Source organism: Dasypus novemcinctus, chromosome X (assembly GCF_030445035.2).
Source record: "Dasypus novemcinctus isolate mDasNov1 chromosome X, mDasNov1.1.hap2, whole genome shotgun sequence".
NCBI lineage: Eukaryota > Metazoa > Chordata > Mammalia > Cingulata > Dasypodidae > Dasypus > Dasypus novemcinctus.
This window is the reverse complement of record NC_080704.1, coordinates 186,872,399-186,886,578: the sequence shown is the minus strand read 5'-3', so window position 1 is coordinate 186,886,578 and position 14,180 is coordinate 186,872,399. Positions and strand designations below refer to the sequence as shown.

The 14,180-nt window shown below is 36.7% G+C and overlaps 1 protein-coding gene across 1 annotated transcript in view; it reads left to right on the top strand.

Annotated features, from left to right (window-relative positions):
- Positions 1-14,180, top strand: part of F8 (coagulation factor VIII) — a 382,001-nt gene that overhangs the window by 261,790 nt on the left and 106,031 nt on the right. Inside the window, exon 13 of the mRNA XM_058291449.2 lies at positions 8,467-8,676. Within this exon, the coding sequence (XP_058147432.1) occupies positions 8,467-8,676 (210 nt within the window). The remainder of the gene's footprint in view (positions 1-8,466; positions 8,677-14,180) is intronic.

Below are 14,180 nucleotides of genomic sequence, written 5' to 3'. Positions count from 1 at the left end.
ATTGTCTATGAGGTGCAGAGGTGCCCAAAGATGTACTTACCAAATCCAATGGATGTGTCATGATGATGGGAACGAGTGTTGTTGGGGGGGGGGGGGAGGGGGGGTGGGGGGGTGGGGTTGAATGGGACCTCACATATATATTTTTAATGTAATATTATTACAAAGTCAATTAAAAAAATCACATTAATAAACTGAAGGAAAAAAATCACATGATCCTCTCTATTGTTGCAGAAAAGGCATTTGACAAAACACAGCATCCTCTCTTGATACAAAAATAAACAATCCAAAAGATAGTAATAGAAGGAAGCTTTCACAATATGGTAACATGCATATATAAAAAGCCTACAGTTAGCATTATATTCAACAGTGAAAGACTGAAAACTTTCCCACTGAGATCAGGAACAAGACACCACTGTTATTCAATATTGGGCTAGAAGCTCTAGCTAGAGCAATTAGGCTAGATAAAGAAATAAAAGTTATCCAAATAAGAAAGGAAGAACTTACCCGGCCAGCTAACAGGGAGGTGAAGAAGGTCAACCACCACACCAGGGAGCCAAGAGTGCCTATAACTGCAAAGAGGAGAATTGCATCCATCATCCATGTGGAATCTAAGCCCCCTCTTGATATAGAGGCGGAGTGGACATAACCATCCCAGGGTACACAGATGGAGGAATAGAGTATGGATTAGAGTGGACTTACTGATATTCTACTATGGAACTAGTGTGATTAGTAATGGAAGAAAATGTAGCATTGATGTGGAGAAAGTGTCCACGGTAGCTGCTGAGGGTAGGAGTGGGAAGAAGAGATATCATTTGTGGGCATTTTCAGGATTTGGAGTGTCCTGTGTGGTACTTCAGGGACAGACGCTGGACATTGTATGTCCTGCCATTGCCCACTGGGTGGCCTGGGGGAGAGTGTAAACTACAATGTAAACCATTATCCATGTGGTGCAGCAGTGATCCAAAATGTACTCACCAAATGTGCCATGATGATGAAAGAGGTTGTTGATGTGGGAGGAGTGGGGTGAGGGGGGTGGGGGGTATATGGGGACCTCTTATATTTTTTAATGTAACATTAATAAAAATAAAGAGAGAAAAAAGAAAAGAAAAACTAAACCTTTCACTATTTGCTAATGATATAATCCTATAACTAGTAAATCCTGAAAAATCACAAACAAAGCTACTAAAACTAAGACAACTTCAGCAAAGTGGCAGGACACAAGATTAATATGCGAAAATCAGAAACGTTTTTGTACATTTACTGATGAGCAATCTGAGGAGGAAATCAGAAAAAAATCCATTTATAGTAGCAACTAAAAGAATCACATATTTAGGAATAAAATTAACCAAGGACACAAAGGACCTGTATTCAGAAAACTACAAAACATTGCTTAAAGAAACCTAAAAATACTTCAATAAATGGAAGGACATTCTGAGTTCATGGACTGGAAGACCAAATACCATTAAGATGTCAATTGCATGCAAACTGATTTACAGATTCAATGCAATCCCAATAAAAATCCCAATAGTTGGTTTTTTTGGGGTTTGTTTGTTTGTTTTGCAGAAATGGAAAAGCCCTTTATCAAATTTGTTTGGAAGGATAAGAGGCCCTGAATGGCCAAAAATGCCTTTATAAAGAATGAATATGGAGGACTCTCACTTCCTGACTTTAAAGCATATAACAGTGGTTAAAACAAACAAACAAACAACAACAGCAACAAAAACAACCAGCATGTTACTGACATAAAGACAGATTGACCAACGGAACTGAATCGTGAACTCAGAAATAAACCCTCACATCTACAGTCAAGTGATTTTTGACAAGGCTATCAAGCCTTCCCAGCTGGACCAGAACAGTCTATTCAAAAAATGGTGCTGGGAGAAGTGTATATCCATATCCAAAAGAAAGATAGAGGACCCCTATATCACACCTTATACAAAAATTAACTCAAAATCAAGTACCTAAATATAAAAGTGGTAATCATAAAAATCTTAGAAGAAAATGTAAGAAAACATTTTCAACATCTTGTGGTAAGTGACAATTTCTTAAACCTTACATCCAAAACATGAGCAACAAAAGAAAAAATAGATAAATGGGGCCTCCTCAAAATTAAACACTTTTGTTCTTCCAAATACTTTGTCAGGAAAATAAAAAGGCAGCCTACTCAATGGGAGAAAATATTTGGAAACTTCATACCTGTTAAAGGTTTGATTTCTATTATATATAAAGAGATCATACAACTCGATAAAAAGACAAGCAACTCAATTAAAAAATGGATGAAAGATTTGAATAGATATTTCTCCAGGGAATAAATACAAATGGCCCAAAAGCACATGGATAAATGTTCAACATCACTAGCTATGAGGGAATTGCCGATCAAAACCTCTATGAGGGCGGTGGACTTGGCCCAGTGGTTAGGGCATCCGTCTACCACATGGGAGGTCCGCGGTTCAAACCCCAGGCCTCCTTGACCCGTGTGCAGCTGGCCCATGCGCAGCGCTGATGCGTGCAAGGAGTGCCCTGCCACACAGGGGTGTCCCCCACGTAGGGGAGCCCCATGCGTAAGGAGTGCACCCCATAAGGAGAGCCGCCCAGCGCGAAAGAAAGTGCAGCCTGCCCAGGAATGGTGCTGCACACACGGAGAGCTGACACAACAAGATGACACAACAAAAAGAAACACAGATTCCCGTGCTGCTGACAACAACAGAAGCGGACAAAGAAGACAACGCAGCAAATAGACAGAGAACAGACAACCGGGGTGGGAGGGGGGGAAGGGGAGAGAAATAAATCTTTTAAAAAAAAACTTCTATGAGGTACAATTTTGCACCTTAAAGAATGACCATTATTAAGAAAACAGAAAACTACAAGTGCTGGAACGGATGTGGAGAAACAGGAACACTCCTTCACTATTGGTAGGAATGTAGAATAGTGTAGCCTCTGTGCAAGAAGTTGAATATAGAACTGCCATATGATCCAGCAATCTCGTTACTATGAATATATTCAGAAGAACTGAAAACAAGGACACAAACTGACATTTGCACACTGATGTTCATAGCAGCATTATTCCCAATTGCTAAAATATGGAAACAGCCCACGTGTCCATCAACTGATGGATGAATGGATAAACAAAATATGGTATATAAGTTCAATGGAATACTATTACAGCTGTAACAAGAAATCAAATTTGAGATGCATATGACAACATGGATGAACCCAGAGGATATTATGTTGAGTGAAATAAGCCAGACACAAAAGAACAAATACTGTATGGTTTCATTAATGTGAACTAAATAAAATGATTACTAGGAGATAGAATATCGGCTGTGAATGAGAGCTGATGCTTAATATATGTAGAATTTTTATAAGGTTTATTGTAAACCTAATGCAGCAATGATGAAGAAGATATATTCATTCTAAAGGACAAAAATAGGGGGAGTAAGGGGGTATGGGATTTTTACTTGCGTAGTAATGAAAGCATTTTAAAATTGACAGAGGTGATGACAACACAACTCTGATGAAAATGAGAGCCACTAAGTGTACACTCTGAATGGATTGTATAAAGTATGGGACTATGTAACAGGAATACAGTGGTGGAAGATGGACTGTGGTTAACAGGACAAATATGAGAACATTCTCTCATGAACTATAGCAAATACATAATTTTAACGTAGGGTGGTAATAGTTGGGTGGCTTGGAGAAATATACACCAAATGTAAAATATGGGCTATAGTTAGTAGTAGTATTTTTTAAAAGATTTATTTTTTATTTATTCCCCCCCCCCCCCCGCCTCAGTTGTCTGCTCTCTGTGTCCATTCGCTGTGTGTTCTTCTGTATTCACTTGTATTCTTGTCAGCAGCATCGGGAATCTGTGTCTCTTTTTGTTGCATCATCTTGCTGCGTCAGCTCTCTGTGTGTGCAGCACCACTCCTGGGCAGGCTGTGCTTTTCTCACGCTGGGAGGCTCTCCTTATAGGGAGCACTGATTGCACGTGGGACTCCCCTATGCGGGGGAAACCCCTGCGTGGCACAGCACTCCTTACGTGCATCAGCACTGTGCATGGGCCAGCTCATTACACGGGTCACGAGGCCCTGGGTTTGAAACCTGGACTTCCCATGTGGTAGGCAGATGCTCTATCAATTGAGTCAAATCCGCTTCCTGTATTATTTTGATAATGCTCTTTCATAGTTTGTAACAAATGTTTCACAACAACGCAAGGTGTTGATGGTGGGGACATGCATGGTAGCCTTGTATGATGATGTGCATGTTTGTTTTGTAAGTTCACAACTTTTACTATACACTTATTGTTTATACACTTATGTTCATGCATGAATGATATACTTCAAGAAAATTTTATTTTCTATAAGAAACCCACTTTAAATATAATGATATTTAGGTAAATAAAAAGTGAAAATATTGGAAAATACATCATGTAAACTTTTATAAAAGAACATTCTTTTAAGAATTGTAATAAATGTATAACACTAAGGCAAGGTGTTAATAATAGTGTGATATATGGGAACTTTGTATTTTATGCTTGAATTTCTATAAACCTACAACTTCTTTAATAAAAAAAAATCAGTGTAATCAACCATACTAACAAACTAAAGAAAAGAACCACACCATCATATCATTTGATGCAGAAGAAGCATTTGACAAAATCCAACATCCATTCATGATAAAACTCTTAGCAAACTAGGAATGGAAGAGAACTTAATTAACAGTAAAATTAACAATCTATATTCACAAAATGAAATCCATATGGCAATGAAAATTAACAACAAAAAGCTATATACAACAAATAAATCTCACAAGCATAACTTCTAGTAAGACAGTAAGTCTCAAAAGAATAGAGACAATATGATATTTACATAAAGTTCAAAAATGGACAAAATTAAACTATATCATTTAAAGATGGATATTTAGAAAATAAAATTGTAAAGAGTATCAAGGACATGATTACCATAAAAGGATAATGGTTACCTCTGGTGGGGTGGAGGAAATGTATGTTTGAGAACAGACACATGTGGAGGGCAGGGCTGTTCAGGAGTAATGATAAGTATTTGTTTTATAATTATCTGTTTTAAAAGTGACAAAATTGGGAATTCATTTTGTAGACAGATGCCACAAGGACTAGGGAATTTTCAGTAGGGATAGAGAGAAAGAGATAGGTATAGAATTTGTTTTGAAGACACAATGCACAAGATTTGATAACTGATTAGGTGTATCATTTGAAGGACTGGGAGGACTCAAGGATGAATACTAGATTTCTGACTTGGATAACTAGTAGGGTGATTCTGCCATTTATTGATATGGGAAAGACTGGACTAGAAGCAAATTTGGGGATAGAATAATGAGTTCTTGTGTTGAAAATTTGAATTTGATGGAGACACTCTATAGTCAGCTTGACATATGGGTCTGGAGCCCTGGGAAATACCAACTTTTAAGAAAATGGGTCTATGCTTCATATTAAGGAGGAGCAGCCAGAAAGTTATGAGGAAAATCAAGTGCAGTGTCTTCAGATTCAAGGGAGGGGTTAATTTCAATAAAGAGCTCTGATTGTCAAATAGTATTTCTCTCCATCTCCACTGCTACAACCCTAGTGGTTAATTTCCCAAATAAGAAAGTGCATGAGACTCTACGGAGGGGACATTTAAGACTCGACCAAAGAAAATGGATAAAGTGCAGGCAGTGTGCAGAAGACCTTGATTGTAAAACAGATCAGACTAAAATAGCTAGTTAAAACTACAAAAAGCAATGTGGTTAGATGAAATTAATCAATCGAACTATATTAAATTTAAGAACATCTAAAGACACCAAGAATAGAAAGAAAGGCAATCCACAGGATGGGTGAAAATTTTTGCAATACATAGCTCATACAAAGAAATTGTGTCCAGAATATATAAAGAAATTATCCAAATAAAAACAGACAACTCAACAGAAAAAAATGGGCGACAGAATTGAGAGCAAGCACTACAAAATAGGATATTTAAATGGTGAATAAACATATAAAAAGGGATCAACCTCATTACTCATCAAGATAATGCAACTTAAAGCAGCAGTGGATATTACTACATACACCGGAATGACTAACATTAAAAAGACTGACCATACCGAATGTTGGTGAAGATCCGGAGGAATCAGAACTCTCATACATTGCTACTGGAAATGGCAATTTGTGCAACTACTTTGGAAAAGTACTTGGCAATTTTTAAGGCTGAACATATGTATACCCTAGGTATATATACTCAACAGAAGTGTATATGTATTTCACAAAAAGACTTAATTATTTCATCCATGTTGATGTAAAATGGTATGGAATCTATTTTTCCAATTGAATAGTCCTATTTAATAACATCATTTACCAACTAAACTAGTTAATTATTTCCCCTACTGGTTTGAGATGCTACCTTCATCATACAGTGTATTTCCATTTATATCGGGGTCAATTTCTAGACTCTATATTCTGTTTCATATACTTGTGTCGATTCCTGCATTAAGACCACACTTATAATCACAATAATTTTATAATCACAAACACATTTCAGGAAAAGGATTTTGATTCTTAATCAATTGTAATAAGCTACTGTCTGAGCATTGCTTAGTGGATTTTTGGACTATTACCACCTTGCACAATACCTGATTACATAAATTAGACAAATGCTTATTAAATGGATTGATGGATAGATGGAAAAGGCTTTCTAAAACAAATCAATTCTCTTTATATACTAAAAGCCAATGTTGATTTTGTTTAGCTTTTTTATTTTGAAGTAATTTCAAACTCACAGAAAAGTTGCAATAGTAAGGACAATACCCATATACACTTTACGCAGATTCACCCATTTTTAACATTTTCCATATTTGCTTTATCATTCTTTTTCTCTAAATACATATTTTTATTACTTATTTTCATAACCATTTGAGAATATGTTGCTGATATTATGTCCCTTTATTTCTTAAGAGTTCATTTTGTATTTCCTACATAATCAAGATATTTTCTTTCATAACCAAAGTGCAGTTACGAAATTCTGAAAATTTAACATTGATACAATGCATTTATCTAATTGGCAGCCTATATTCCAATTTTAACAATTTCTCCAATAATGTCTCATAGCATTTTCTTCCTCAGTACAAGGTTCAGTCCAGGATCATACATTGCATCTAGTAGTCACACTTCTTCAAGTTCCTTTAATCTGGAACATTTCTAGAAGCTAATTTTGATCACCTAATTTTTTTCCTGGTTTCTTCTATGTGTGGTTACTATTTTCTTCCTTGCAACTAGTAAGCAGACTGTAGGGAGACATTTTGAGATTATGCAGACACTTTTCTCCTTAACAAACTATTCCCATCAATATATCATCAAAATCAATATTTACCATGATGTTTGTGAAATGGTGGTTTTCCATGTCCACCACTTCCTCCACATTTACCAGGCAGCGTTTTATTATAAGAAAAAGTCCTCTCTTCTCTCTATATCCATCTATTTATCTACCCATCTATTTACCTATCATTAATGTGGACTAATGGATTCCTATTTTATTCAATGGGTATAATCCCTTTGCTGTCCTTATTTATTTGATGTTCAAATTGACCATAATTGGCCAATTGGAGACATGTCACCATCATTTTGGAGAACTCTCTTACTTTCTGGCCTAAAATTTTCCAGGCTTATCTTGCTCCTTCCCTAAAAAACCTTGGATCCTTTTGTTGGGCAAATGGTATTTAGAAATCGAGATTTGTGTTCTAGATCACTCCTAACGTGTGTATGTGTGTACAGTATGTATACATACATACATATATTACACACACACACACACACACACATTTACTGGCACCTCCAATTCCAATCCAAGACAGCACTACATTGTTCTACCTGTCACTGCTCCTCAGCCTACTAAGGTCCTCTTTTCTATCTATTCATTCCCTCCAAGATTTTGGTTCAGTTGGATAACAGGTAACAGGCATGTCCTAAGTTTAATGAATAATCTAAAATGTCCCAGTTTAGGTGACTTAGCCTAAAATCTGTATTCCAAAAATCTCTTACAAGTGGTCCCTACAACTCCTTAATTAACTACCATATAATATAGTCTCTGTTCACAATTCACAACAAAGGAAGATTGTGTAATTCTACCACATACTCAATATAAATTTCATTTATTTCTCAGTTTTGCCTAGAGATAGACCTGATATATAATGCTGTATTACTTAATCACTGAATAGAGGAGGCTTCTCGTCCCCACGTATTCAGAGAGCTGTGTACAAGTCTATGACTCTCTCCTCACTTTGGAATTGGGGACTTAGCTGATAAATTATTAACAGTCTATACTTCTTTGGAAGGTATAAAGCTATCTCTTTTGAGAAGTAAATTGATGGGAATAACATATAATCATTTTTAATGATATCATGACAATCTAAAATAATAAATCTGGATTATCTGCTAAAACCTCTTGTTCTCTGTTGTTTTTGCAGGCATCAATGGCTATGTTTTTGATAGCTTGCAGTTGTCAGTTTGTTTGTATGAGGTGGCATACTGGTATATTCTAAGTGTTGGAGCACAGACCGAATTCCTATCTGTCTTCTTCTCTGGATATACCTTCCAACATAAAATGGTCTTTGAAGACACACTTACCCTATTCCCATTCTCAGGAGAAACTGTCTTCATGTCAATGGAAAACCCAGGTTAGTTATTTATATTGTACTTTTACTAACAGCTGTGATTGCTTCACTAGCCATTCATATACTTTTTTGCCCACTAGCTCACAATCAGGCTGACTCTAAACAATTCAAGTGAATTTGTTAAGTGCAAGGCATTTTTACAGCTTCAACTTAAGTATTTAACTCCCTTTTCACATATAGCCCTAAAACCATCCTCCTTTCCACTTAATAACTACGGCTGTGATCAGGAGAAACACCGACCTGACCTAAGTCAAACATGGGTTGTTGCTACACTCATACAGTTTATTTTTTTTTAAAGATTTATTTATTTATTTCTCTCCCCTTCCCCCACCCCGTTGTCTGTTCTCTGTGTCTATTTGCTGCTGCGTCTTCTTTGTTCGCTTCTGTTGTCGTCAGCAGCACGGGAATCTGTGTTTCTTTTTGTTGTGTCATCCTGTTGTGTCAACTCTCCGTGTGTGTAGCGCCATTCCTGGGCAGGCTGCACTTCCTTTTGCGCTGGGCGGCTCTCCTTCCGGGGTGCACTCCTTGCGCATGGGGCTCCCCTATGCGGGGGGACACCCCTGCGTGGCACAGCACTCCTTGTGCAGATCAGCACTGCACATGGGCCAACTCCACACGGGTCAAGGAGGCCCGGGGTTTGAACCGCGGACCTCCCATATGGTAGATGGACACCCTAACCACTTGGCCAAGTCCGCCGCCCATACAGTTTATTAATACTAGTTGACTACCAGGAATAAGAATGAGTCTTCTCTAAGAGACCATCAAGATAATGCAGAGGCAATCACATAAAACTACCTGAAGATTGCAGATATATTCTTTTTTTTTCATTATCTTTTTTTTTAAAGAAACATAAATCACACAAAGTGTCACATTAAAAAATACAAGAGGTTCCCATATACCACACTCCCCACATCCCCACTCCTCCCACATCGACAACTTCTTTCATTAGTGTGGTACATTCATTGCATTTGATGAATACATTTGGAACATTGCTACACAGCATGGATTATAATTTATGTTGTAGTTTACACTCTCTCCCAATCCATTCAGTGGGTTATGGTAGGATATATAATATTCTTCATCTGTCCTGCAATATCATTCAGAACAACTCCAAGTCCCGAAAAAGCCCCAATATCACACCTCTTTTTCCCTCTCCCTGCCTTCAAGAAATCCCACAGCTACTCTCTCCACATTCTCAATCTTGATGGGAGTTATTTCTGAAAAATAGATCTCATACAAAAATGCGTATTCACCCTCATGGCCAGAAACTTCTCTTCCTTAAAGTGATGTGTTTTTGTGGGAAGTGAGTGAAGAAGAACCTGGCAGAACCCCAATGATGCCTCCCATTTGGAAGCATGAGAGACAGAACAGACAGACAGAAGCCATGTTCCCTGAAAGTCCCACAAACCAAAAATTGTATTAAGTCCATCAGAATAACTAACATTTCTGGTCTTTATATTTAGGACCACATGAGATACCATTTTTGTATCTGAGATTAGCAAAGATTAAAAAGGAAAGAAATACTATTTGTTTGCAAGGTTTTAAGTAGATATGCATTCTGACACATGGCTGTAAGGAATATAAAGTGGTAGACTTTCTGGAAGTTTATCTGGCAATATATAGAAAAATCCTTTAAGTGTACATGTAATTGGACTCAAAAGGTTTTTCTTTCAGAAAACAATCATAGTGCCAGTAAAATAAAATAAACAAAATTACTGCCCCAGTTACTTTCTACCTCTTTCCTCCATTTTAATTTTTCTTGACATTTATCAACATTTGAAAGGATTGGGTTTATTTATGTTTATGTGTTTATGTTCTATGTCTCCTCAACTAAGCTGTAAACTCTGTGAGAGCAGAAACATTATCTATCTTGCTTACCAACGTATCCACAATGTCTAGAACAGTGCCTGGCATATAGTTATTTACATTTGTTTATATATTTATAAAACTCTTTTATGTTTTCAACATAAATATTTAATATAATGTAAATAATATAGTTTATACATTATAATACATAATGTGTAATATAGATAATTTAATATAAATAATATATTCTTATTATAAAATATAAATATTTAAATGAGTGGATAATTATATGTGTGCAAAAAGATTATGTAGGGGTATATTTATGGCATCATTATAGACTGTAGTTTACATTAGGGTTCACTGTGTTGTACAGTCCTATGCATTTTTTAAAAATTCATTCTAGTAACATATATATACACTAAAATTTCCCTGCTTTAACTACATTCAAATATATAATCCAGTGGTGTTAACTACATTGAAAAGGTGGATCACTGCCATCCATTATCAAAGATTTTCCATCACCCCAAGCAGAAACTGTACAAATTATGCACTAATTCCCCATTCCCTATCCCCATCTGGTTGCTGATAACATGTATTCTAGTTTTTTACTCTTGGAGTTTGCTTATTCATATCATGAAAATATGCATTTGGCCTTTTGTGTCTTGCTTATTTCATTCAACATGATGTCTTCAAAATTCATCCATGTTGTCACATATATCAGAATTTCATTCCCATTTTATGGCTGAAAATATTCTGTTCTATGTATGTTCCATAATTTTTTATCCATTCATCAGCAGGTGGACACTTGAGAAGTTATATGGTAATTCTATACTTAACTTTATTTTTGCCTTCCTCTCCTCCTCTCCCACACTGCTGTATTTGCTATCTGTGTCCATTCACTGTGTGATCTTCTGTATCTATTTCTCTTTTTTGTCTTCTCATTTTTTCTCTTCTAGGATTCACCATGATTCAACCTGGGGAACTCTGATGTGGAGAGAGGTTCCCTGTCAGCTGTGCTACCTCAGTTCCTGGTCTCTGCTGCACTTCACCTTGACTCTCTCCATTTCTCTTTTGTTGTATCATCTTCCTGCATAACTCACTTGCGCAGGCACTTGACTCGCCACGTGGGCACTCACCTCGCCTCACGGGCACTTGGCTTGCCACACAGGCACCCACATGGACACTCGGCTTGCCACGCGGCACTCAGCTCACCGTGTGGGCACTTGGCTCACAACGCAGGCACTCGACTCGCCATGTGGGCACTGACTCACCATGCAGGCATGCTTTCTCTTCTTTTTTTTCACCAGGAGGCCCCAGGGATCAAACCTGAGCTCTCCCATATGGTAGGCAGAGGCCTTATCACTTGAGTCACATCTGCTTCTATAGTTAACCATCTAAGAAACCGCTGAACTGTTTTCCATAGCTACTGCGTCATTTTATTTCCCATCAACAGTTAAAGAGTATTCCTATTTCTCCATATCCCCTCCAAAACTTATTTTCCATTATTTTTAATTTTAGCCATTCTAGTGAGTGTGAAATGGTACCCACTGCATAGTATTTGTTTTAGCAATGAGGAAACTGAAACAACTGCCATTGCATACTTGGCGTAAATCCACTTGATCATGGTGTATGATTTTTTTAAATGTGCTGTCGGATTGGATTTGCTAATATTTTTGTTGAGGATTTCTGCATCTACATTCATAAGGGATATTAGTCTATAATGTTCTTTTCTTTTGGTATCTTTATCTGGCTTTTGTATGAAGATGATGTGGCCTTATAGAATGAATTAGGAAGTTTTCCTTTCTCTTCATTTTTTTTGGATTAGTATTAGTTCTTATTGGAATTCTTGGTTAAATTTCACCAGTGAAGTCATCTAGTGCTGAGATTTTTGTTGTTGTGAGATTTATGATTACTAAATCAATGTCTTTGCCTGTTATTGTTCTGTTGAGACTTCCTAATCTTGAGTCAATGTATATAGTTTGTGTTTTCTAAAAATTTGTCCATTTAATCTAGGTTATCTAATTTGATGGCATACAATTTGATGGCATACAATCATGGTATCCTCTAATAATCCTTTTTGTTTCTGTGGGGCCAGTAATAACGTCCTCTATTTCATTTCTAATTTTAGTTATTAGAATCTTCTCTCTTTTTATTGTCATTCTAGTTAAAGGTTCATAGATTTTATTGATTTATTTAAAGAAATATATTTTTAATTCTATTTTTTAGTTCATTTTCATTTATCTCCATGCTAATCTTGTTAGTTCCCTACTTCTGCTTGCTTTGTTAGTTTGATTTTCTTTTTCTAGAACCTCCAGCTGTGAGGTTAGGTCTCTGATTTGATATATTTCTTCTTTTTTAATGTATGCTCTCTTTTGAGTACTGTTTGTATGGAATAACTTTTTTCCTTCCTTTGACTTTCAACCTATTTGTGTTTTTTGTTTTAAAGTGAGTCTCTTGTAGATGGCATATAGTTGGTTAATGTTTTTTACCCATTGTGCCTTTCAGTTGGAGATTTTAATCTGTTTATATTTAATGTAGTGACTGGTAAGGCAGGACTTCTGCCATTTTCCTATTTGTTTTCCATGTTATATATATTTTATATCTTCTTTTGTTCTACATTCCTCCATTACTGAATTCTTTTGTGTGGTAGTTTGACATTTTCTAGTATAACATTTTAATTCTCTTATTTAAAAAAAAAAAAGTTTTTTGAGAACAAGGTCTGCTCTGTTCCTTCTGGCACCAGAAATACACAGTGAGAACATGAGCTACTAACTTCAAAACCTCTGTAAAGTCAGGGAGAGATAGATGGGTAGATGGAGCCAGGGTTAAGTTAAAATGCCACAAAGCTGTCTAATAAGATTTAGCTGCCCTTTTCCTGCTGTAAATTGTTTTACACTATTCCAATAAAGTTGATTCTGACTATTCTTGCCTGTTTAAAAAATTTGGTGTTTTTGTGGGCATATGGAACCTTGGAGTTCCCTAGTCTGCCATTTTTCACTGATGTCATACCCTTTTATTTTATTTTGTTTTTATCTTTATTAATTCTTATGCATTCAATCATACATTATTGGACAAAGGATAACTACTATCAACAATTTGGAGAGTATTCTTACAGAACTTATATGTAAACTATGCTGATGAGTATGTCTTTTTACAAAAGCAGAATCATTTTATATATTTTGTTTTTCTCCATTGTATTAGTCAGGCAAAGGGGTGCTGATGCAAAATGCTAGAAATTGGTTGGTTTTTATAAAGGGTATTTATTTGGGGTAGGAGCTTACAGATACCAGACCATAAAGCATAAGTTACTCCCCTCACCAAAAGACTATCTATTTCCATGTGTTGGAGCAAGATGGTTGCTGATGTCTGCCAGGGTTCAGGCTTCCTGGGTTCCTCTGGGCTCAGCTCCTCTGTTCTCCACAAGATCAGCTGTAGACTATGAGACAAATGGCTCTGTCTCTCTCCCTGGGGTCTCTCCCGTGTCTAAAGAGCTGTCGCTATTCCTCTGTGTTCTTCTCCTGGCTCAGGTCCTCTCTTCCCAGGGCTTGCTTCTCTTTCCTCTGCATGCTGACTTCCTGGGGCTCCAGCTTAAGATTTCAGCATCAAACTCCAACATCAAAACTCCAGCATCACAAAACCCCTAACTCTCTCCTTTGCCATGCCTTTCATCTCAACACCTTACTGATATGACCCAATCAAAG